Below are 23,892 nucleotides of genomic sequence, written 5' to 3'. Positions count from 1 at the left end.
TACAGAAATGACATGCACTCTACTCAATTTGTCTGGATCCAATTCAGGAGGAGAATAATTTAGTCACAGAAATTCCAATGCCACTCAGCTTATTGCCCTGTAAATTCACTCAGAAAATGTCCTCGCGGTAATGGGAGGGAGTTGCTTGGTTTTCTATTAAAGGTGAGCTTACGCTGTTACAGTAGAAAAGGCCTACACTATCATTACTGTTCAAAGAGTCGCTGTATGTAGGAACAGAATTTTATTCAAAAGTTTATCGTCATGTGATAGCCTGCATTTGACGCAGGTGTAGCAAGGTTTACGTGAAGGTAAAGCCTGTACTGTAACAAGCACAGGCCTTGATACATTATCAAATTACAGAATAAGCATAAATGATCTTCAGATCAAATGACATAATGAAGCCACTTACGGACGAGGCACACTGTGCTTTCCCATGGCCAGATGCTTGCCTTTATAGGGCAAGTGATGCCAAACTGCCAGAAGACAGGATCCTTGTATCACATTTATAATAACCTCCAAAACTATGGACTTGAGCATGAACTTGCACATACCTTAATAGATAACCTCGCGCGATGCATGTAAACATATAGAGCAAGCCCCTGCAATCTTGGAAGAGCATCAATTGACCCCAGAGAGAGAGGAAAATCAAATTGAATCGTGGGTTTCTACAAAACAAATCAAGTGTTTGTCTTCATTGGAGCAGCTTACTCTAGAATGAAGTTTACGATGGAAAGACCTTCTTGTATCTAAAATAAAACAAGAAAGAGAAATACAAGAACACACATGCAAGACCAGTTATAATCAGAACCCAATTAAATGCAGATGGTAAATCAAAAATTGAGGCTACAAAGTTCATCCCAAATATTCCTGTCACAACAGCAAATATTGTAGCCACAAAGGTAGCTGCAGTAAGAAGCAACTCGAATTGAATCAGTTGGTTCTGAACATTTCCCTGTAAATATGAAAGAGAAGTTATATCTCGTGTGTTTTTTTTTTCAATAAAAAAATAGGGAAAAAAAAAAGCATCATAAAAGTTAAAATTCATATTAACCCCTACCAGTTTGATTTTGATCAAATCTTCAGTATCATCTATGTATTCTTTGAGCTGCAATATTTATAGAACAATTAATATAATCACGTAGTAAATATTCTTGCACATCACCATGTGAAAACCTATTTAGAAATATTAGGTATCCTTTTCTTGTAAAGGCACCATAATCTGTTTTAGAACCTATAAAAAATTCTAAACAGCCTAGGCTGGTTTTCTGTTGCGCTTGCCACCAAAAGGGGCAATCTGCATAAATTGGTGGGTTGTCAAAATCACAATATTGGTTGGTTTTAGTCATGCATGCCTTATACCTCGTCAATTGTAGGATACCAATTAGCAAGCACTATCCAATCACAGCAACTCATATACATATATCTAGATGAGTTCAAAAACATGCACGCAGGAACACACCGTGAACAACTTGCTTTGAGTGTTGTCAATAGCAACAAAGTAAGCTTCAAGTAACATTTCAAGTTCGTCAATATTCTCGCCGTTACTGGATGAACTCATCAAGCTTCCATGTTTGCTTGGACTTGTATTGCTAAATGCTCTCTGCAATTTCTGGGCTCCACTAATTGACCTCACTGGTGAACCAGGTGCAGATTTTGAAACCACTCTGGTCTCAGCTGGGATATCATTTTGAAAATATATATCACCTAAAGCATAAGCTTCCAACCTTTGTTTTTTATTTGTAAGATGCATCTCGGCCATGTCGCCATCATCATCCATGAGATGTTCTATCTCATCATGGACCTACAATTTGAATCTAAAAGCTAACATATGGAGGAAGAAAGCGGCAGCAAACAATAGAACACTAAGAGAAAGGGGGGTAAAAAGATTACTTTTACCTTCTGAACTCGCTGAGTCAATGCAAGGAGGTGGCCCTTGAGTCTACGGACACGTTCCAGATTAAGAGTATTAATAGATGTTGCTAAATCATCCAATGCTGGATATACCTCCAATTCCAATTCTTTTACCTATCAAACCCAAGTCATTGAAATGAGGGAGTTACCCATAATTTTTCAAACTGCCAGTTGTTCTATTGCTTTCATTGTGTGTGCAAAGGCCCGTTAACTACCACTGGTCTGCCTAAGCAAAGTCCAGGGAGAGAGGTTTTTCTGAAAAATGATCTTGAACATTAAAACATTTACATAAAGGGTCTCCAGACTCAACCATGTGCATTTGCAGCCCAAGAGTTTTAATTCCATATTACACATAAAATGCTATTCTTAAATGGCTGCCCAATCTTAACCCACACGGTTTCTGGAACCACATTTGGTCAAATACACCATTCAATAACACGTGACAAGTAACAACCACATATGCAAATAACAAGTTCAGAGCATTGAGAGACAGTTTACGTATTCAACACTCCTAAATCTTTTTCCTTTCTTTCATACAGATATGCATTTATTCTTGAAAAGATATAACAGAGAGGAATTCAATTATACCCCTTGAGACATTGTGAATCAAAACCTTCTCAGTATCCATTGATCATGCAAGGAAATGTAATTGTATGCATCAAATAGCTACCATGGTTGGTCAACACAAAGCATGCCACAAGAAGTCATGAACTCCTATCATGGAGCTGATTAAACTCATTGAATGGCAATCTGAACAATGATGTTTTAAATCAGAGTATCTATAAAAGACATGCTTGAGTCTCCACACTGCTAGCACCAAAGAAAAAAAGCAATGCACCCGGGAAGGTAATAGTAAACAGAATTAGCCCCTCTCTCAGGGTACAAGTTAAAAACTTAGAGCAGCCATAAAAACCTGTCTTCAGGCCTCAGGGTATAATCTAACAGTGTCAAACCAGAAAAGGCTGACCGCACATGTGGATTCTATTTTTCCAACATCTATAAGTATGATGCAGAGAGGGAATATCAAGTTTGAAATTTGCATCAGAAGCACCTTAACCTTCCAAATAATGCAATATTTTATTTTAAGAAATTGGCAATGATTTTAAGATCTCCAGTTATCAATGTAGAAAGTCATCTTGGGAAGTAAAACAACATGGTATGTGGATGATCTTTACAAGATTACCTTTTGATACAAATTCCCTGACCCTAGAAGACTAGCTTCCTTTTCCCTGAGATCATTAATTTCTAAAGGCTTAAGGGCTTTACTTAATTGGTCTGGTTCATCTTGTGGCTGTGAGTGCACGTAGTTCAGGTGGCAACACGTTCATAAAAAAAGATGGAAGTGCTGTAGTGATGCATGTTGTTAGCATACCTGAGCATCAAGAGCTGTGCAAGTTAGTTCCAAAGTCAATTCCAGAGCTCTGAATTCAAATGGCAAGTCATCTGAATCAAATCAGCAGTAATTATAAGTAACTCACACAGCATGACTTTATAAACTTCAAGAAAATAGTCGTAATAGAGAGTGACAGATATCAGTTTGAAAAAATGTGAAGTGAGCAAACTTCTTCTGAGAACAAGAAGCTCTAGTATATTGCAACAACAGATTCAAGCCCAATTAATCAAAGACTTTCAAATTTGAAACTCCATCTATCCACCTACAACAACGCAACCAGATAAAAGTTTGAGGCCATTAAAACAACTATTCTAGATTAGAAATATATGTACCCGCTTGTTCTCGATTTGTCTGAAGACGTTTGCAGAATTCTGACATGTACCGGACAACACATCCATCCAGGGAATTCATCAGGATAACCTCATCTGCTGTAATTATACATCTAATTTGTTCAAGACTGACCACAATAGCCTTCTCCCGTCCTAAAATTGTGGAAGGATAAATAAAAAGGGGGTCCAAAAGGCGCAGATCCCTGGAAGGCAAGGAACAGTGTCTCATTATAGTGACCTTGTCCAGCTCCAAAATCTTCGAGTTCCCATCCTGATCAATCTTTATCCATGAACGATTTCCAAGAGCATGACCTCTCTTCTTTAGGCCTGGAAAGCTAGACCCACGATTGCCATACCCATCTAAATTAAGCCTTCCATTGCAAAGAGGAACAGCAGGTTCGGGAACACCAGCTGGTGGACGTGGACCTCGAAATCCTTCCATTGGACATTAACTTTCCTTCTTTCGGTGCCAGGTCAGAATTTCGTATAAGGGTGGTGCACCAGTACTCATTAAATGGTTTTAATACGCCAATCTATGACATCAGAGTTCATCATAAAAAATCACCTACAGTTATTACTGTTATCCATGTTCTTCTTGCTTTTCCGGGTTAAGCAAATACCTGAAAAGTAAAACGTCGTATGATAGTTATAAACCCATTAGTTCATCAATTAAAATGCACGTCAATTCCCACGAAAGAAATTAAAATACTTCCATTAATAATGAATCCAACAAAACTAATCCCTTTGGTAGCTGAAGATAACCAAAAAGAGAAAGATTGAAACTTTGACTGGGCCTGGCACATGAATCTGCATCTTGACAATTCAGGTGAATGGAGATATACGCACAAAATCTAACGACTCGTGAGTGTTTCAGTCAGAAATGGCCAGAATTTACACAAGCCGTCTCTGGCTCTGACCTAAGAGTTAAAAATTCTTTAATCATTCAAATCCAAAACAAAACTCCACACAAACAGGAGCAAGAATCAATTACCCCGCAATTTTTATCTCTAGTCACATCTACTGATTAACATTACTACATCAATTTCTATAAAAACTGAGCATTATACAGATAAGAGGACAAGACCCCATTGCTCCATTTAAGGGTTTTCGATTGATATTAAAAGAAAGCCCACGAAAACCAAGAAAGAAAAGACAGAGAGAGAGAGAGAGAGAGGAGGAGAAAAGGAATCAGTAGGGTGAAACATAGACCCCGAAGGAGAAACAAGAACCGTACCCTTTCAAAGGCAAAAGTAGTTTAAATGTTCAAGCTCCATGGTGGAAACTTGTGAGATATAAAATGCAGAAGAATGCTCTTTTTCCAAAGAGATCCAGATGATCAGAGCCGTGTTTTCTTGTAGTGCCCACAACGTTTTTGCCACTCTCTCACAGCCTGATTTTTATAGGGTACATACGGCATGACGAAACAACCTTAGCCTTTAGTTTTATTAATATCTTTGTAACTAGTTGCTTCGGTGATATACCTTTTTTTTTTTTTATTAATGAAGCATGCTTCACTTTTAAAAATCATCAAATTTAATAATTTTTACATAATTTAAAAGAAAATTGACAGATAGGAAGAAAAGGAGGGAATCATGATAATATGATAGATGCTGTAAAGAGAAAAGTCAATCGTAATATAATTTAATTAGTATAATTTAGAATATTTATTGTTATTGGAAAAAAATTAGATAAGTTGTGCATTGAACATGATCAATTGAAACATGATTTGATGGATGCAGAGATCTTTATATGTATTAGTAAATAAAAATTATATTTTAAAAATATAAATTTAAAAATTATATATGTTAAAATGTTAAGAATAAAAAGATTATGAACCTGAAGTTTGAAGGATTTATGGTGTATTTATAGTTTATAAATTGTCTTCTTATAAAAACGAGGCTAAAATATAATTTTATTATTATTATATTTTGAGTTGTGTTTTATTTAAAATAATATATATTTTATTAGTATAAAATAATAAATAACACACGTTAAGTTTTAGAAAAATTTCAAAGAAATTGTTAGACTTTAATAGAGTGGTTGAGCCTATTAAAAATAAAAAATAAATCTAAATATATTGTTTGAGTCTAAACATGTTGAGCTCAAGTATGATAACCTGAGCTCATGCGGGCGCCAGACAACAAACCTATGTATTTTAATAATAATTGGATTTAAATATGATAGCTCAAGCTTATAATAACCCGACCTGAGTTCATGAGAATATTTTCTTATACCAATTAAACTTATATTTATCATAATCTCTTATCTATACTTTGATGTCTTTTTGTGATTTATTAGGTTGAAAATATTTTATTATTATTAATGTATAGAATAAGGAGTTTTTGGGCCTGTAATGTGTCCATCAAGGTTGATTATAGTTTGCACTGGTTACTCAGTTATCAAAATAAAAGGAAATTAGTTTTGTATTAAAGGTTTTACATAAAAAAAATATAATTGATTTACAAAGCTAGTGATTAAAGTATTAAAATTATTTTCAAAATTAATATAGATATCAAAATCTTTTTTTCTTGAAAATATCAATCTTCAAAAAAAAAAACTTAGTCCAATAATTCACGAAAAAAAAAATTTATTTTTTTAAAAAATAAATAAACTTGTCTGGGTCGGACATGCAACATGCAATAAAAGAAGCAGACATGCAATAAAACAATCTCTTAGTGCTTTTTATTATTATTATTGTTGTTGTTTGTACAGGGAAAAAGAATCACTTAACTGAGTCCTCTTTATGGAGTATTTACAATAAACTTGATTTGCTTAAAGCTAATTAAAGAAAGTAATAAATTCTTAGTCACCACTTCGCTGTCAAATGCTATACCCATACCCTTTATCACTTGATCCAATAAAAGCTTAAAATTAGATTTGGTGAAGATTGTAAAAAAATATTGGTTTTTAAAATTTTTTTTTTGTTTAGTAATATATTAAAATATATTTTTTATTTTTTAAATTTTATTTTTAATATTAGTATATCAAAAAAATTAAGATTAATTTAAAATTAAAAGAAAATTAAATTTTTTTTAAAAGGATGGTTGAATCTCAGGGATCTAAAAGACGTGTCACAATCCCACAGGTCAAGGTTAAAACCCCAAAGGTAAAATCCAAAGTACCCTTAATTAACAGAAAAAGGAAAGGGTTGGTAAAGATGGCGCGAAAGATTTCCGTAGTTTGTTAGAAACCCCAAGACTATCGCTAAGCCTTCGTGTCATCAAGATTTCCCGTTCTCTTTCCTTCTCGCTTCCTTAATTTCATCGCATCCTACATCTTAAACAAAAACCTACAAAGTAAAAATAAACAAACAAACAGATATTTATCTCAAAACATCAGCAATTCAGCTGTTTTATTTCAAGTCAAATCGCAGGTACGACACATTCTTAGAATCACTGCTAATTGGTTTTCGTTTTATTTTTTTCTGGTTAATTGAATCATGTTATGTTTTGCTGTGTGATTTTACAATTAAAGGAGAATTAGCTGTGGATGATCGCCGATGCCGCTTCCGGCGACTGGGATCTAGACATGGCTGGTTAATAGAGGATTTTTCAACGACAGGGAGAATTTCATTCAACGTCGTAAAAGTAAGTCGTTTTGTTGAAGAACCATGTTAATGTTAATGTATATTACTTTTGAGTTGCTATGATTCAAGTATCGAAAGCATTAAACAGAACACATTTGGCTTTTCACTTGTATGGAAATTCGAAGATGTTAAATTGGTGGTTGGCAGTTTAATTAATGTCTAATTAGAAGACAGGTCACACGGAAGCCGATTGGTGTTTGTGAATTAGCATATTATTTAAGGAGATTGCAAGAAACGAGATTCAAAAGAAAAAAGAAAAGAAAAGAAAAGGAAGAAGAGAGATTCATTTGTAAACCAGTGGAGCACTAATAGGGATACACTTTAATTATTTGATTACCATGTCTAAACTCTAGTAGTACTTTGTTTATGACTTAAGTATCCGATCCCCTCTCTCTCTCTCGAATTTGATTTATACGATTACACGAGTTCTTATTTTCTTAAACCGAGTCTCATAGCACATGAAATCACCTTGCTGGCCTATCAAATTTTCCTTTTATTATTATTATTATTTGATAATACTCCGAGGTTGGCTAATTGGATCCTGTAAAGTCAATGTCTTTCCGTGGAAGAAATTGTTCTCTTGTCCTTTAGATGTTACTTAACTTGTTTTCATCTCTCATCATGCAAGCTTTTAACAGTTTGTGCGTGGTACATTGTGAGATTGAGATTCTTGAACACCTCTTACCTTCAATTCTATCACATTTTCATACTTGTCGTTTGATTAAAAGCTGGAGTTGTAGGGTTATAGCGTACTGAAAAGCTGGATCGATCAGATTATTGTTTTTCAGCTATGGACTTGGAACATGGAAGCGGAAGCGGCAAGCATTCAGAATCACATCCAGAAGTTATTAATGGGACCGGGAGCAGTGATCATGGGGATACATATCCAAGGCTTCGTGTTCAGCTTGGAAGTAGTGGCCATCTTCAGATAGATCCTGAGAAAATTGAGGGGAGTGAAAGAAGTAGAAATTCAGAATTGCATTCTGAGGTTATTAATGGAAGTGATAGCAGTAAACATATAGAACCAAAACCTGAATCTACTGTTATAGAAGGGGATCTATACATGCCAAATGTAAAGTTTGGTTTTTCCTCTTCCTCTTCTTCCTCTTCAATTTCTTCTGGCTCATCATTGTATGATCTCTTTGATGTGATCCCAAAAGAAAGTGCTGACCCCGGAGCAAGCAGTGCTGATTTTGAATCCTCCAACAAATCTCATGAGGTTACTCAACCAGCATCAAAAGATCATGAGAATGGTGTTTCCATCGACAGCCCTCACAGATCAGAAGAAAATGAGGATGGCTCATCAGATCACGCATTAACACCCACAGTTTCTGATGTCACTCGTGAATCCCCGGCGCACAACATTTCACCAAAACAATCCCCTCCACTTCAAGTCATGGAACGACCTGGAGGATATGATCCTTTAAGGATTCCATCATCCATCTTTGAAAAAAATAAAGGTACACCACCTATGGATTGGAGTGTTGCTTCCAATGAGTCATTGTTTAGCATTCATGTAGGAAACAATAGTTTCTCCAGAGACCATGTTTTATTGTTGGGTGATCCGGGCAAGTCTGGAGATATAACCAAGTCAGGTGAATTAATCATGTTCAGTCCACTCCCTCCAAGAGAAATGGTGGCCACTGATAACCATTCTTCAGTTCCTGATGTGGAAACCAACAAACAGAAGGGTGGAGCAAATGGAATAGCAGATAACACCATCAAGGACCCAGCAGAATATCAAAATGAGGAAAATAAAACAAATCAAGCTGTATCCTGGACATCTCCCAGCGCTTCCAACAATTCATATGGGAGTGGAGACAGTGTCAAGTCATTTTCTTTTCCAATGTAAGCTGCCATCATTATCTATCTGCAAACACTTAAATACTAGAATTCATGTGCGTTGAACTTTTACATATTACTTCTATTATGCATAAAAACTAGTGAAAGCCTATTATTCATGCATAACATCCATGTTCCTGCAAGGCATCAACCCTTTCCCATATCATGCCCACGTTTACATTCACACTGCAATACACGGATGTCTTTATGTTTGCAGACTTGTTGTGTGAATTCAGTCCGGACAGAAATGCCCATGTACTTGACATGCTTGTGTTTTATGCATGTAAACCAGATGTCTAGGTTTTCTCTGTAGGTATATGCACATGTGTGCCTAACTAATTAAATAGGATTCCAAAAGCCTAGTGCTTTGTCAATGAGGAATATACCTTTGTGTTGCAGAAGAAAGAAATATGCATGGCCATTGTGCTACTGTTCTAATTGTAGCTGGGCGTTCTGCTACTATTGGAACTGTGGTTGAAAACGTTGGTGTTGTCATAAATATTCTGTGTTTGCTTCTCTCTCTGTTTCCCTCTGAATCGATAACAATCAAGAAAATAGTAAACTCTGCCATTTTATTTTATTTTTCCAAGAGCCATCATTAATACCAATGATGTTACTTATGTTTACATGTGATTCACAATCATTGTCATGTCATTTACATTATAAAACAAGGTTTATAGCAGCACTTTGTAAGCTCATGATCCAAATTTCTTGGAGTTACGCAGCTTGGCAAAGGGGATGAGAAGTGGTTCCCTGAAAGCAGGTGTGGAGCAGCGGAAGCAGCAGCATCTGGAGTCATCGCCTGCCCCAGTGAGTCAAAAATCAGCTTCCTTCCGTTGGTTTCATTGCTTTTCATGTTGCTCATGGGGTTGTTCTTTCAATCGCTGTTGTTCCTGTCAAAAAATTAAGTGTTGTTGCTAAAACTGGCTCCATATATGATCCAAAGGAAGAGTGCTTCTCAGCTCCTAAGCTGCCTCCTGTTTAAAATGCAAGCCTGAGCTGTCCTTAATTTTCTTATCATTAATTTCAAATTGGGACATCGACAATGGTTGCTATTTAATCAATACGAGGCCTTTTGAATATGCAAATGCTGTCCATGAGCATTGTTCTTGGTGTTACTGCATGGAAAAAGGGAAGGTGCTGAGGCAATGGATGAGGAGAACCTCTAAACCTGTACCTGTATGATGTGAGGTGACCTTTGGGAAGAAAATGCTGGGTGCTCCCTCCTCGAATCGGAGCCAGTCAATTTATTACTGCTAACAATATTTGCTGTAAATTAATCTTTAATTCAATAGCCCTTTAGTTGTACTAGATGATTGTGCAGTATAATTGTTTTTATGATATTCTTTGAAGTGGTGATCGAGTAGAGTCTGTTGATATTAGAAGCATGGAGTGGTTGTGGTGATATTCCTAGGTGTAACGTAACGTGTAGGATACAGAAGGAAAGCAGCTCATAAACCACCTTCTTAAAATTCCAGATAATGCGAGTGCTCATAGCTCTTGTAAAAATGTGATCTTGGAATGCCCAAAATTCATGCTATCGCTTTAAGCAGTTGGACACCTAAGACCAACCATTTCTTTGCTGCGCGGAAAAAAAAAAATATTTTTTAATATTGATATATCAAAATAATTTTAAATAAAAAAAAATTTTAAACTTTTTTTTTTAAAATATTTTTAAAACATGAAAACAAATAGTTTGGATCGTAATTTATTAATGACTGATAGCTTAACTAATATTAGTATCCTCCTTTTTGGGTTCAAATATTTTTTTCAAAAAAATAAATAGATAAATAATAATAATCATTGAAAAAGACTCAAAAAAGGATATTCATGTGGAAGAGCTGAGCAGCACACCAGTCGTCAAGTTTTATTGATCGTGCTTAGATGGCCTTGTTTCAAGTGGGACCAGCTGGTCATTTGAAACATTCCTTTGTAGGTCCTACCAAGAAACCTTTTGGGTTACAATAATAATAACCACCTAGATTCATGGGGACTCCACTTAAGCTCTGCACTTCGCAGAGAATTCTGGTGGTTTTAAGCAGGCCCAGTTTTAACTACCATATTTTTTCTGCCTTGTTCTGTAATGCCTAAAACAAGAGGGGATTAATTAATTCATTAGCTGTAAATATTTGTTAGAGATGATGTGCCCATTAATCTTCGAATGGTGATGGTACGGCCAAACTCAAATCATATCTATTAAAAACTTGCAGATATTTAGGCAGCTTTTGAAAATACGGTAAAAAAAATTATTCAAATTTAAATTTATAAATTTTAATACGTTGATGTTAATAATAAATTTTAAAAAAGTAAAAAAATATTTTAATATATTTTTCAAATAAAAAATATTTTAAAAATAACTATGTCTTATCCAGTAAAAAAAAAAAAAGCAAGAATCTTGTTGGGAGAATTTAGTCTGTTTTATGGATAATATTTACTGAAAAATAAATAAAAATCTAAACTGGAGGAACCACCTGTGGATGACATCTTCCTAGCCTTTTCTTCTTTCTTATGTTTTTTCTTTTTCTTTTTCCATCGTGTTGTTCTGCACTTCACCCCTTGAGCAAGCGCAAGTAAGATAAATAATAAATAATAATAATAATAATTAGCAAAGAAAATAAAAAATAAAAATAAAAATAAAAACTCGCAATACATATTTGTAAGATGGGAAAAAGCAAAAGGTAGGAATTTCTCTTATTAGCACGGCGGACATTTTTTATTCGTTGAGAAAAACGACGACGTTTGTCCCAGGCGATGTAACCGTTCATCGGATTTTTTTTATATATATTTAATTACCATCGTGCATATCCTTATTAAATTCAGTTTAAGCAACAACCTCCACGTGCGGACGCATGAAGGAGGGTCCTAGTTAATAACTATAGAATGGGATCCACTAATGATTTAAAAAAAAAAAAAACTAGTACAGTAAAAAAAATATTTGCCAATTTAATTATACTTATATTTTTTTTTCAAAGCTCACCTATAGTTTAATTAGTTATGCAAGTCTCATCTTGGAGTGTGGTTTAGTAGTATATATAGTTGTTTTTTAAAGTATTTATTATTTGAAAATATATTAAAATAATATTTTTTTATTTTTTAAAAAATTATTTTTTACATCAGCACATCAAAATGATTTAAAAATACTAAAAAAATATTAATTTGAAGTAAATAAACAAATTTTAATTTTAAACCTTTCAAAAATATATTTTTAAAACATAAAAATAAACATTAAACTACATAAATGTACAGGTCTTACATGTAAAAAATAAAAATTAACTAGCAGCCCGTGTTACTCATCGGAAGCTTCAAAGATGGCTTTTTTTTTTTTTTTTTTGTCGATTCATCTAACTGAAAGCTTTACGATGGTACCAAGTGTGTGTCATTGAAGATATGATATTTCTCTAATATCTCATCCTCTCTTTCTCTCCTTTCATTTTTTTTTTTTTTTGTCTCTTTTTCTGGTTGTTTTGCCAATCTATTTCGTCTTATTTTCTCTCTGCTTAAACTCTTATTTGGTCTCTCAGTTTTTATATAATTTTAATTGTATTTCTATTACTACATGATTGAATTTATTTTTATTTAAGTTGGGCAAAAATAATATTTTTTTGGGGTAAAAATTAACTATTTTTTAAGCAATTGCATTCAAAAATAAATATGAATTTTAGCTAAAACTTTGTTGCCCAAAAATAACAAATGAAATGATTATAATAATAGAACTAGAATTAACTAAATATAAAAATAAAGGAACCAAATGAAGAAATAGGCTAGCAAGTGGCGTGTGAGACATGCATGTCTCGAGTTACACATATGAGACATGCGCAATTATCTAAATTATGTTAGTTTGAAAAAAAAAATTAACAATACTATTTTGGAAAATATTTTTTTACCGTGAGATTGAAAAAAAAAAAAAAAAAAAAACCCACCATTATGCTTGGCTTATTGTTCTGTTTGAAAATATAATTATAATTTTTTTTAAAAATATTTTTTACTTAAAAATATATAAAAATAATATTTCCTGAATCATTCTAGCAAATCAGAGAAGATCCTTGTATAAGATCCTGGAAAAAAAAATGGTCTGGGCAAAAAGAACAGAGAGAAGAAATATGAGGTCGGACTCTCGACTCAAAAGCTTGCCTGGGAAACTTGAATTGGTTTCTGAGCACCGAAAGGCAGACGAGCTTGAAGCCCTTCAAAACTGCTGACCAAATTATCTGGCCCTTCCCACGCATATAAAACACAGGGAATCGAACACACATTTGGTTTAGGAAGCATATGATGCACATGGTGGAGGATGTAGAGCTGGTGGCTGGACTTTGTCATACATCTTTTCTGAAAGATGATGTTCTTGGATAATTTACCCATTCAGAGACCGCTGAAATTCGGATTACTGAACTGATTTGGCTTCATTTACTGCTATTTCATCCTTTCCAAATCTTCGAAATTATGAAGCTACCACTTAAATACTCGAGGAGAGCCAAGAACAGATCGTTCTTCCGAATCGATTACCGTGATAGAGATTGTTAATCTGCTGCCGTGCTGCTTCTTTTTTTCTCTTCTTTTCAAGGCAATTGTATGAACATGATCATCACTTGTCTTCATGCGTAGCACAGAGACAGCCCGTGTGTTGATCTGAGCTTGTATATATATCACACCCTGTTTTCCCTTTCAACATTTATGCATGCTTTCTCAGTTCATGAGATGGGGAAATAAGGAAATAGATATCACATACAGATTACAACCTCAAAAAACCATTTGAAGCATTCTAGAAGATGAAAAATAGCTGGTCATATTAGATTTCCGTTTCGAGGACCCTAAAAAAATATAGCTATTTTCTAAAATCCTCTCATCTTTTTCCCCCATTTCACGTCCCTACTTCTCTTTTAAGGGGTGAAATGAACACCGCATTACATTATTCAAAGGACGGACCAGAAGGGTTTACCACTATATGCCTAAGAGGGTGATTAACATCACTGCCACCTGCATGCTTCACGAACTCTGCGGGGGAGTGAAAGCTGCCATGGCATACGCACATTATCCTTACTTCCTCTCCCTTACCATACTTGTACAGAATGCCATCCACTCTTCTCCCATTAGGACCATCTCCTTTAGTAAACACACAAGGCATATCTTCCATTGCATTGGTCCCAATTTCCCTCCCTCTATTTTCTGCAGAATCAAGCTTCTTGGATAGATTCTCCGTTTCTGTTCTGGAGGCTCTGCACGCATTTTCAATTTTCTTTGTCCCGGAAGAACCCACAGCTTCTTGACTGCTTTGTTCCTGCAAGGATTGATTACTCGCAGGACTTCGTGCTTCACCACCACTGCTTGATCCTGTGATGCACATGAGATTATGAGAAGAGAAACCATTTGTTTTTTCTTTCTCCATTTTCCTCTTCCCTTTACTTGCATAGTAATTTCAAAATTAATTACAAATTTCCAAATACCAATGTATCGGTTGCAGATGCATTTAAGTTCCTTGATTGTTATAAGATCACCAAAAAAACTGTCAGCTACATGCATGACCAGTTAATCACTTTAAAGGCCATTTGACCATATTCCATGGGGAAAAATAGAAAAAGCTTGAGCAAGTCAGATAAAGAGAGAAGTGACATTAGTAAAGCAGGCTAAACCAGCAAAGTGAAAGGGAGGGATCCTGGAAGAATGACGCATGACAAGAACTAGAAGGATCAGCAATCGCCTGATATAAGGAAACTCCACCTGATAGCAACTCCAGACCATCCCATCACCTCCATACCTGTCGAGCATGTAATATTCAGAAAGACCCTCCTTAACCCACCCAGAAATCATGGATTTAATTATTCACCAGTTGCTTTCTTAAAGTTGCAAAACAACAAGCTTTGACAAATACAGTTCTGAACTTAGCTATGGCTGAGAGGTCAGCTTCTGTTCTAGGGAAAATCTATACCATGGCGCACAGAAGCCAGATATCGAACAAGTTTAAGTTTTTGGAATTTTACAATTTCCACAAATTAAGAGTTGGGAAAAACAAAATTAAGGGATCGAGACTGGATGAACCTGCAAGGAGAATAGATAAAGCAAAATTCCAAACTTAGTGGTGGCTAGGGATCGACTTATGAGATAGGGAAAATATATACCACCTGACACACACAAGCACGATATCAAACAAGATTAAGCCTCTGGAACTTAACACTTTCCACAAATTAAGAGTTGGGAAAAACTGAACTTAGAAATTGAAACTGGATAGACCTTCAAAGATAATAGATCAAGCAAGAAGCTTTAGCCTAATCCTGAGCTACCATCCATCCACTGTCCACACATAAACAAGTACGTCACTACTGAATATTTTATGATGCAAGAATGGAAGACTGTATGGGTGCACAATCAAATAAGATGCTTGGTTTGTTAACTCATTTAAGCTAGACCTGCCGCAAGTAGCAGAATACAAGCAGGTAGGCAAAATATTAATATGTGAACATATTAAAATAAGTACCCATACATACTGAGAAATTGACTCCATTTTATACAAGTAAATGCATTCAGATTTTCGTTTCATGTTTCCTCCTTTCCTTCTCGAGGAGGCAGTCATGACAATAATTTCTACATTGATGCCATACTAGAAGTGTGCATCCCTTCTGGCTTCATTGACAGCAGAGATAAAGCAGAAAAAAGAACCTATTCCAAGAAGTGAACATCCCTTTAAAGCAAGTAGATCCTATAGCCAACTAAGACCGAGACTAAATAGTCATAAACTGAGATTCATAGTTCTCCAAGCATGTGAACTAAAGCGACTGCATAACTTGAGTGCCCAATCAATCAAGTTCATCAAAACGAATCGCAAGCTCATGAAGTTAGTCAGTAAAGAAAATTTCCATAAACAACCACGGGCTTACAATGATTTTACCCAAATGTGATCTCCCAAGTACAATAATTACCAATGAAGGAAATGATCTGGATGTTAACTCCCCTTCATGCAGTGTTCCACAAAATTCAACCAACTCTCAATTTGAAACTAGTTGGGGTTGGTTGCATGGATCTGCCAGCTTAAACCACACACTATAGCCTAGCATGGAAGAATATCTATTCTATGCAAGTAAGAAGAAGTATCCAGTAAGTTTGATTTCATATGCTGCAGAAACTCAGTTCAGTTCTGACAACAAAGACAGGAGCAAGAAATGCACTGCCTGTTTCGTGAGACATGCTAGTACTGCAATCTGCTTACTTCCCATGGGTGGCAACAATCAATAAGCAGGGTCTTGAGATAATATTCTACTTTGTTACACCTCCAAATTACTCAGATTTGAAAATACATGATTCCTCTCCTTCTTTGGACCTTCAAGGATTTTCTTTCCCAGAGTTTTGATGAAACCAAAGAAACTCCAACAAAAGAATCTAAAACTACTTAAACTAGTTGAGTAGGAGTTGCACTACTTAGACAAATAAACATTCAAGATTTAGCACCTTCCCCAACCTCCAAGTAACCAACCAGTACCACCCAAAACACTAGTAATGCTATCAACACAAAATAGGCACTACCCAAAATCCAATCCAAATAAAAGAGCCCGCCTATCTAACTTCACAACATCCACCATAATCCAATAGCAAAATAAAACCATCCATTCCAATCCAATCCAGAAAATCCCTTAAAAAACAATGAGAAAATAAATCAGACACCAAAAGGTTGGAAATTCCAAAAAAAAAAAAAAGTACCTTGAACAGGCTTGCTCTCCATTTCTGACAACCCAGAAGAGCTCCCTCCTAGAGACTCCACAGATCCTCGTGACCCTTGTTGCTGCTGTTGACCTTCCAAATTACTACTCCTATTCACAGCACCACTCTGCTTATTAGCCCACGTTGGCACCCAGTTCCCTTTATTCAATTTGACTTCCTCCAAATTCAACTCTCCTCTCAAATTCTTTTGCTTCTCACTTCGCCTTCTCTTGGCTTCCATTCTCCTTAAACTCTGAATTTCCTTCCTCTTCCTCCACTCTTCCTCCGTTTCAGTAGGCAAGGAAGAAGTCCTCATGAGAAGAGGATAAGATACAGGTGGTGTACTAAAAGCATCATGGTCTCTCAACAATGGTATTGAACCAGCTATAGACGATGATCTCGTTAGTTTCTCTGAAGTCTTATCAACCCCAAATCTTCCACCAAGTGATAACCCAAGATTTAACTCAATCTCCTCTGCTTCTTCTCCTTCACTTGGTGCTGTTTTATATTGCTGTGCATCACTTGAAATGAGTCTTTGTACCAGATCTCTTGGATACCTGTTTATTTCCAAAGAAAGACTCTCCATTGCTCTGCTGCTTCCACTACTGCTGCTTCTATTTTTATTCGCGTTTGCTTCTCCCATGATGCTGCTCTATAAAACAAGAGGGGTAAAAAACAATTGTTTTTTTTTCCTCTTCTTTAATATAAGTTTTTTAGTGGATTGGGAAGTATTTTTGGGTTCTCTGAAACGGAACGTGAAGAAGGAGAAGAAGTTGAAGTGTTTTTTGATCTGATTTAGATACACCCATTTGTCAGGAAGGCTTGATTTTAATTCTTTTTGTTTGATTTCTTAAAGAATTCTCTCCCAGTGTCAGAGTTTTCTAACAAATACGTTGCCATTAATTAAAACCCAACTTGCATGCACTCATCAACAAGACCAAAACAAAAAAATGTCAGAAAAAAAATACTAAAATGTTACTGTCTTTTTTTCATTTTTTATAACAATATAGTACTGAATAAAGTTCAAAAAAACAAAGAAGGAAAACAGAATCAAAGGATTTAAAGAAATTGAAATCAACAAGGAAAAACAGAAGAAGAAGGCAGGGTGGGGAGGGAGATGGGGTGTTTTGCTTGGATTAGGAGGTGTTTTGTACAGTAATAAAAGGTTGGTTGTTAAAGAGTTTTTTTATTTGAAATTATATTAAAATAATATTGTTATTATTTAAAAAAAATTAAAATGATTTAAAACATTCAAAATAATTAATTTAAAATTAAAAAAATTAAAATTTTAAAAAAATATGATTGGACAGTGTTTCTAAGCACTCTTTTAAAGTGAGAAAAAAGAGAGAGAAATTAATTAATTAAAAATATTTATTGAGGGACGGAAATGCCCTCCGCGTTAAGACAGGTATAGAAGGAAGATAGGAGAGAGCCAAGTGGCGATCACGAGAGGAGAAGAGTGACACGTGGGTATGACTGGCACAACCCTTTTTCTTTTTTATACTAAATTTGTGTTATTAATTAATTGGTTTTGTCTTCTTGAAGTTTGTGTTGAATGGACCTAAAAAAACAAGTTGCCTTTCAGAGGACACGTTTCGAGATGTAAGGGAAGCAAGAAAAAGTGGCAACGTGTTTGTCAGTTTAGGCGTCTGGGAATTCGACACGTGGATATGATACCAGTTGCTGGCGTGGTACTTCTCACTCGTTAAAGATGCGGCCTTTATTTTCGTACTCTTGTCCTCTGGGGTTGGTCTCTCTCGCACTTGCAGAGGCTGTCAAGTAGAGTTTTTTTATGCCAGCTGTGCAACGGATAAAAACGAAACATGCAGACTGCAATTCCTTGAAGAAGATAAAAGGAGTAATTTGATTTTCCTTTTTATTTTATTTTTTAAATAAGACCCAATATTTTGCGCTTCGCGTTGTAATAAAACTTCGAGTTGATTAATCATAATTAATTATTTATTTTCCGTGGTATAAATATAATTAAAGTTTCCCTTAACAGATGCTGAGTATCGATCCTTGGTATACTTGCTTCTTACTTGCTTTCTTTTTCTATTTTTTGAAAAATAAATAAATTCAATCAAAAAGATCATGAGATTGGTGAAAGAACTAAATTGTAAATATATTAAAAAGTGTAGAGACGAAATAGTAATTTCTCAAACCATGAGGAATAATTAATAAAATCTGTTAAACTAATCTAGAATGCTCAAAGCAAATGATATCCTCGTTTTTGTACAATTGATTGCTTACACTCTTAACTTTCAAACACGCAGCCACGGTAAGAAAAGGAGAAGATCGATGTATTGCTAAATAAAAAATAAATTTTAATTTGATCTATAATTTGAATAAAGCTTTTTTAATTTAGAAAAATAAATTAGGAAATATCTTGATATTGATTTAAGTTACACGATCCACTCACCATTCCATTTTATTAACATAAATCAAGGTGTCCATAATTTGAGCACTCGAGCTATAAATAAGCTTTCTGCTTTCATGATTTCTATCTCGTGGCTGATCACTCATACCTTAATATTTGAAGGCCGGGGTGGTGGCCAAGTTGCAGCAATTGTTTTGTATATTACTGTTCATGGCTTGAATTAAGCGAGATTTGTAAGAAAGGAATTTCTTATAAATACAAAACATGTTTATAATCTTTTAGAAAAATGATATTTCTTTTTTGAACATCATATATAAACTGTATGCAATGTCAAATTACAGGAGTTTATGCTTCAATTTATAAGTACAATAAGAGCGATGAGATGAAAAATACTGTTAGAATTACAACACAATTAAAATAAAAAAAAAAAACTATGAATATGTTTGCATTAAAAAAGTGCTTTTGAAATTTCCTAAATTTTTTATTTTTTTACTTTAAATTATTTTTTATATATATTTTTTTATTCACGTAGAGTGTCCGGTCCAGCTTGCACGTACCTCGACTAATCCCTACAAGTCCTGAAGTTAACAACTAGATAAGCCTCCAATGATCATTAATATTAACAATCATAGGACTCAAACCTATGACCATAGGGGAGCAAACCTCGTGGTCTCAATCTCTTATCACTGGACCACTAACTTAATGACTTTTTTTATTTATAATTTTATATTATTTTGATATATATGATGATGTTAAAAAATATTTTACAAAATATATATATTATTTTAATATATTTTTAAATAAAAAAAATATTTTAAAAAACAAATACTATCACAATTTTAAACCATATCTTTATAATACATGTTTGGTATTAATGACCGTTTAAGCACAACCAATTTTAGTTTATTTGGTCTGAAAATAGCGTTTTGGTTAAGGCTTGTTTTATTTTTAAAGTGAAACACGTGTTACTTTTAAAAGAGAATTTGATTTGCTTTAAAATCAATTTAAGTTACGTTTTACTTTTAATAATACTTCCTGTTTTTTAAAGTAAAAATATAATATTTTTAAAAACACTGTCAATCAAATATTAAACATTACTTTTATTAATGTTATTTTTAATATACAGACACAACAACACAATATTATCAAACAATGTTATTATATATATATATATATAATTTTTAGAAGTTTCGCCTTGTATGGTCAATAAAGCTATATATATATAAAAAAGGAATTTGATTTTTTTTCCTTATATTTTGCACATAATAAATTCACCTGAATCGAATTTCTTTGAGTCTTCTATTAGGAGGTGTAGGAGTAGTATTACTTCCCCATCTAATTTATTTTTTCCCACCTTGTGATTGGTTCTTATTTGTATATTCTTATTCTATATTTTATCAAACTCTTATTTTTATAATTATGAAGGATTTTTTATTTATTTATGTGGAAGTTATAAATGTTTTAATTTTTAAATAATTGTAAAAACTTTTTTATAGTTTGATTTAAATCTTACTTTTTTTTATGTACTTTCATAAATTATATTTTACATTCTACATCAAATAAAAAATTCAAACAAAATATATTATCGAGGATGTAAATTGTTATTTAACATATAAACTATATAATAAAAGGTGTAATTTAAGAAAGTATATAAAAAGTAAAATTGAGATCAAACTACACTATGGTTTAAATATATAATTATCATTTTAATTATATTTGTTGTGATGGAAATGAATGGTTAAGAATATTACAAAGATTTGAATCTTTGGATTTTTAGGAATGGTATTGCTTCCCTAATTTGCACAAGTTTTTTTCATTTTACTAATCACAATTATTTAAAATACAACATGATGTGGGATAATTTAGACTATAAAAGCAAACCAGATTATATAGCAAGATTTGGTAAGTAATGGTTGGCAAATTGGGAATTCATTTATATATATAAAAAAATCATTTGAATTCATTTCAATAATTCTTATAGTTGTGCAATCCAAATCAGACTTTATTGCATGTTATAACATCTATTTATATAAAGATTATTCTAGTTCAATGACAGCTGGTTTGGCCTTGCCATTTTTCTTTGGGAAAAAAAAAATAGAAGTGGCGTTTTTTATTTTTTTTGTTGACTAGTTAGAGATCTCAGGTATTGAGATGGAATTTTATTTTATTTTGATATCATATACTCTTGGAAAACTAAATTAGGTATGGGTATATATATGTTTGTTAATATGTGTGTGTTCATCAAATACAGATATATATATTGAATATGGAACCATTAGGTTAAGGTTACTCAAGTTAGATATAACTAGATAACTATCCTGCATTGCGCTATTAATGAAATCAATTTTTTTAAACATAAAAAAAAAAAATTAAGCATGGTTAGTATTTTTCTAATAATTTTTTTAATTATTAACTCAAAATAAATGAATTTCTTACACCATCATTTTAAAAATATTAATACAGATATATATTGAACGATGTTTTTTTAAAATACATAAATGATAATATATTGTATTGACAAAGATTATGATAACTTTATAGAAAAAAAAATGAAAATAAATTATGAAGGTCAATTTCTAATTAACCCAAAGTTTAGGGATAAAATTGAAAAAAAATATAAAAAGAAAAAAAAAACTACTTGAGTCAGTTTATGTTAACATGTCAATCTCACAATCCAAATCATGATATTGAGATAACCCCGTGAAAAAAAAAAAATATGAAGCTCAATTTCAAATCAACCCAGTATTAAATGATAAAATAAAAAATAATGAAAAAAAAACAAAAAAACTAGCCTCGATAAACTTGAACTAGCCTATTAAAACATCAATATGAGTCATGAGATTAGGATAGGTTCACAAAAAAAATTACGAAGCTTCATTTTCAATAAATCTAATGTTGAATATTGAAATCGAGAAAAAAAACTAAGCCCGCGATACTGGGATAACTCCACATAAAGCAAATTAAAAAAAATTATGAAGTCTGATTTCCAAACAACTTAATATTGAATTATAAAATAAAATAAAATAAAAATTAGATGAAAAAGGAATATTGAGTTGTAGGAGGTTGAAATTTTTTTAAAATAATATTCAATTAAAAAAGGCTTTAAAAAATAAATCGAGTTAACCTGTCAAGCTCATAACTAAGACTATGAGATCGAGATAATCTTATAAAATGTACATAAAAAAACATGAAGCCTAGTTTGAAAAAATTAATTAAAAAGGATAAAAAAAAAGAAAAAAAAAACAACTAGGATTAACCCATCAAACCTGCAGCCTAGATAATAAGATCAAATAACCCATAAAAAAAAAAAAAAAAACAAGAAAAAAGCATGAAGCATGAAGCCTAGTTTTTAAAAAACATAATATTACATGATGAAATAAAAAAAAATTACTAGAAAAAACAGGAAAAAAATGAGTTGAGTCAGTCTGGGTGTTCTGTTAAACTCGTGACTTGGATCATAAGATTATGATAAATTCACATAAAACAAATCAAAAAAAATAATTACGAAACTCTATTTCAATGGAACTAATATTAAAAGTTGAAATTAAAAAAAACAAATTAAATCCATAAGATTGATATATAACCCAATAAAAAATAAAAATCAAAAGCAAATATGAAGTTCAATACTCCAAACAATCCATTATTGAAAAATATGATAAAAAAAAAGTTTGAGAGAAAAAAAAAAGTAAAGAAAAGAAAACTATTCCAATTAGTAGTTTTTTGGTAGTATGTTTACTATAATTTTATCAAATAATCAACTCAACTCAATAATTTAAGCTGTTAAGATGATATTTCAATATATAATTTATATTATTCCTTAACAAATTTAACTTTTCAGTATTTTGTTAATAATTTATTAAGAACAACATTGTATACTTGAAACGAAGATAATATGTTTTTTTTATTATGGTGCATGTTATTTTTTTTAAAATAAAATTTATAATTTTAAAAATATATTAAAATATTTCTTTTGTATTTTTTCATATCAATGCATAAAACCATTAAAAAAATATTAATCTAATATTTTTTAAATAGAAAACATTCAACAGCAAACTACAGCATTCCATTCACTAATGAAATATTGCGCTCCAAAAATTAATCCTTTGTTTGGCAATGTGTTCCGAGCAGTGTGAGGTAAAATTTAAATTTTTTATTTTAAATGAATTTTGTATATTTTAAAATATTAATATCAAAAATAAATTTTTTAAAATAAAAAATGATTATTTGATTATATTTTTTAAAAAACCACGGCTGCCGCATGCGGAACTCAGCAGCTTAATTGCTTGTCATGCTATGTATGGATGCAACAAGCCGTCCTGTCAACGAGGAATCCAATCGCAAAAATCGGCGAGGAATGAGCATGACAAACGTGGCCAGACCAGGGAAGCCCCGCGCAATGGGGCTCTGTGTGGGGTCCACATGACCAAGTTGCAAGCTTTTCTTTTTTTAGTCAATTTAATTCCTTAACGGGAAAAAAGAAAGAATACAGTAGAGTGAGGACCAATGGATTGGTGTCCTTGTCGGAGCCACGTGTCTCGGTTACAATTATACACGTGTCGGAAAGGTTGATGGTCCCCTCTTCTGAGTGGATTACCGATCATCGATCATCGATCATCGACCAGATGAGAACGACCATACGAGGTCTCTTTCGGCCTTTTCGCTGACGTTATAATAGAATACTGCCCTGAAACGCAAACTAACCAGAAGCTCCATCTAAATTCTCAAGAAATAAAATATTAAACTAAATAATCGGAAAATGTTGCCTTGG

At 33.2% G+C, this 23,892-nt stretch overlaps 3 protein-coding genes across 6 annotated transcripts; 1 reads left to right on the top strand and 2 right to left on the bottom strand.

The window, feature by feature from the left end:
- Positions 1 to 226: 226 nt before the first annotated feature.
- LOC118043290 (magnesium transporter MRS2-5) lies at positions 227 to 5,047 on the bottom strand. 2 transcript variants are annotated; one of them, XM_035051216.2, is made up of 7 exons: positions 4,868 to 5,047; positions 3,637 to 4,253; positions 3,284 to 3,354; positions 1,897 to 2,025; positions 1,460 to 1,801; positions 552 to 665; positions 227 to 473 (listed from the first exon to the last, which is right to left on the bottom strand). In XM_035051216.2, exons 2-7 carry the CDS (start codon positions 4,073 to 4,075, stop codon positions 384 to 386), a joined length of 1,185 nt encoding a protein of 394 aa, XP_034907107.1. In that variant the 5' UTR covers positions 4,076 to 4,253; positions 4,868 to 5,047; the 3' UTR covers positions 227 to 383. The 2 variants fall into 2 exon arrangements, with proteins under 2 accessions (XP_034907107.1, XP_034907105.1); XM_035051214.2 differs by lacking the exon at positions 227 to 473 and adding an exon at positions 1,058 to 1,105 and having other exon boundaries at positions 623 to 952; positions 4,868 to 5,045.
- Positions 5,048 to 6,774: 1,727 nt separating this feature from the next.
- On the top strand, positions 6,775 to 10,413 carry LOC118043288 (uncharacterized). 3 transcript variants are annotated; one of them, XM_035051211.2, is made up of 4 exons: positions 6,775 to 7,006; positions 7,108 to 7,220; positions 8,008 to 9,067; positions 9,787 to 10,413. In XM_035051211.2, the coding sequence occupies exons 3-4, from the start codon at positions 8,010 to 8,012 to the stop codon at positions 9,980 to 9,982; spliced, it is 1,254 nt and encodes a 417-aa protein (XP_034907102.1). In that variant the 5' UTR covers positions 6,775 to 7,006; positions 7,108 to 7,220; positions 8,008 to 8,009; the 3' UTR covers positions 9,983 to 10,413. The 3 variants fall into 3 exon arrangements, with proteins under 3 accessions (XP_034907102.1, XP_034907101.1, XP_034907103.1); XM_035051210.2 differs by having other exon boundaries at positions 7,993 to 9,067; XM_035051212.2 differs by having other exon boundaries at positions 7,993 to 9,067; positions 9,779 to 9,940.
- A 3,344-nt stretch (positions 10,414 to 13,757) lies between these two features.
- LOC118043287 (ninja-family protein AFP3) lies at positions 13,758 to 17,908 on the bottom strand. Its single transcript, XM_035051209.2, has 2 exons — positions 16,748 to 17,908; positions 13,758 to 14,389 (listed from the first exon to the last, which is right to left on the bottom strand). The coding sequence occupies exons 1-2, from the start codon at positions 17,388 to 17,390 to the stop codon at positions 13,968 to 13,970; spliced, it is 1,065 nt and encodes a 354-aa protein (XP_034907100.1). The 5' UTR covers positions 17,391 to 17,908; the 3' UTR covers positions 13,758 to 13,967.
- Between the last annotated feature and the right edge of the window lie 5,984 nt (positions 17,909 to 23,892).

This window comes from Populus alba, chromosome 10 (genome assembly GCF_005239225.2).
Source record: "Populus alba chromosome 10, ASM523922v2, whole genome shotgun sequence".
Taxonomy (NCBI): domain Eukaryota; kingdom Viridiplantae; phylum Streptophyta; class Magnoliopsida; order Malpighiales; family Salicaceae; genus Populus; species Populus alba.
Note: the sequence above shows the minus strand (reverse complement) of the source record. Positions and strands in the feature narration are given on the sequence as shown.

What these genes read in the sequence shown, in the direction of transcription:
- LOC118043290 (XM_035051214.2), bottom strand. Translation starts at nt 4,075, where the DNA reads ATGGAAGGATTTCGAGGTCCACGTCCACCAGCTGGTGTTCCCGAACCT. An exon ending in GACAAATCGAGAACAAGCGG is followed by an intron (nt 3,355 to 3,636) that starts GTACATATATTT and finishes GATTTGATTCAG; the next exon opens with ATGACTTGCCATTTGAATTC. An exon ending in ATTTGATCAAAATCAAACTG is followed by an intron (nt 953 to 1,057) that starts GTAGGGGTTAAT and finishes TCATATTTACAG; the next exon opens with GGAAATGTTCAGAACCAACT.
- LOC118043288 (XM_035051211.2), top strand. Translation starts at nt 8,010, where the DNA reads ATGGACTTGGAACATGGAAGCGGAAGCGGCAAGCATTCAGAATCACAT. An exon ending in AAGTCATTTTCTTTTCCAAT is followed by an intron (nt 9,068 to 9,786) that starts GTAAGCTGCCAT and finishes GGAGTTACGCAG; the next exon opens with CTTGGCAAAGGGGATGAGAA.
- LOC118043287 (XM_035051209.2), bottom strand. Translation starts at nt 17,390, where the DNA reads ATGGGAGAAGCAAACGCGAATAAAAATAGAAGCAGCAGTAGTGGAAGC. An exon ending in GGAGAGCAAGCCTGTTCAAG is followed by an intron (nt 14,390 to 16,747) that starts GTACTTTTTTTT and finishes TGTGCATCACAG; the next exon opens with GATCAAGCAGTGGTGGTGAA.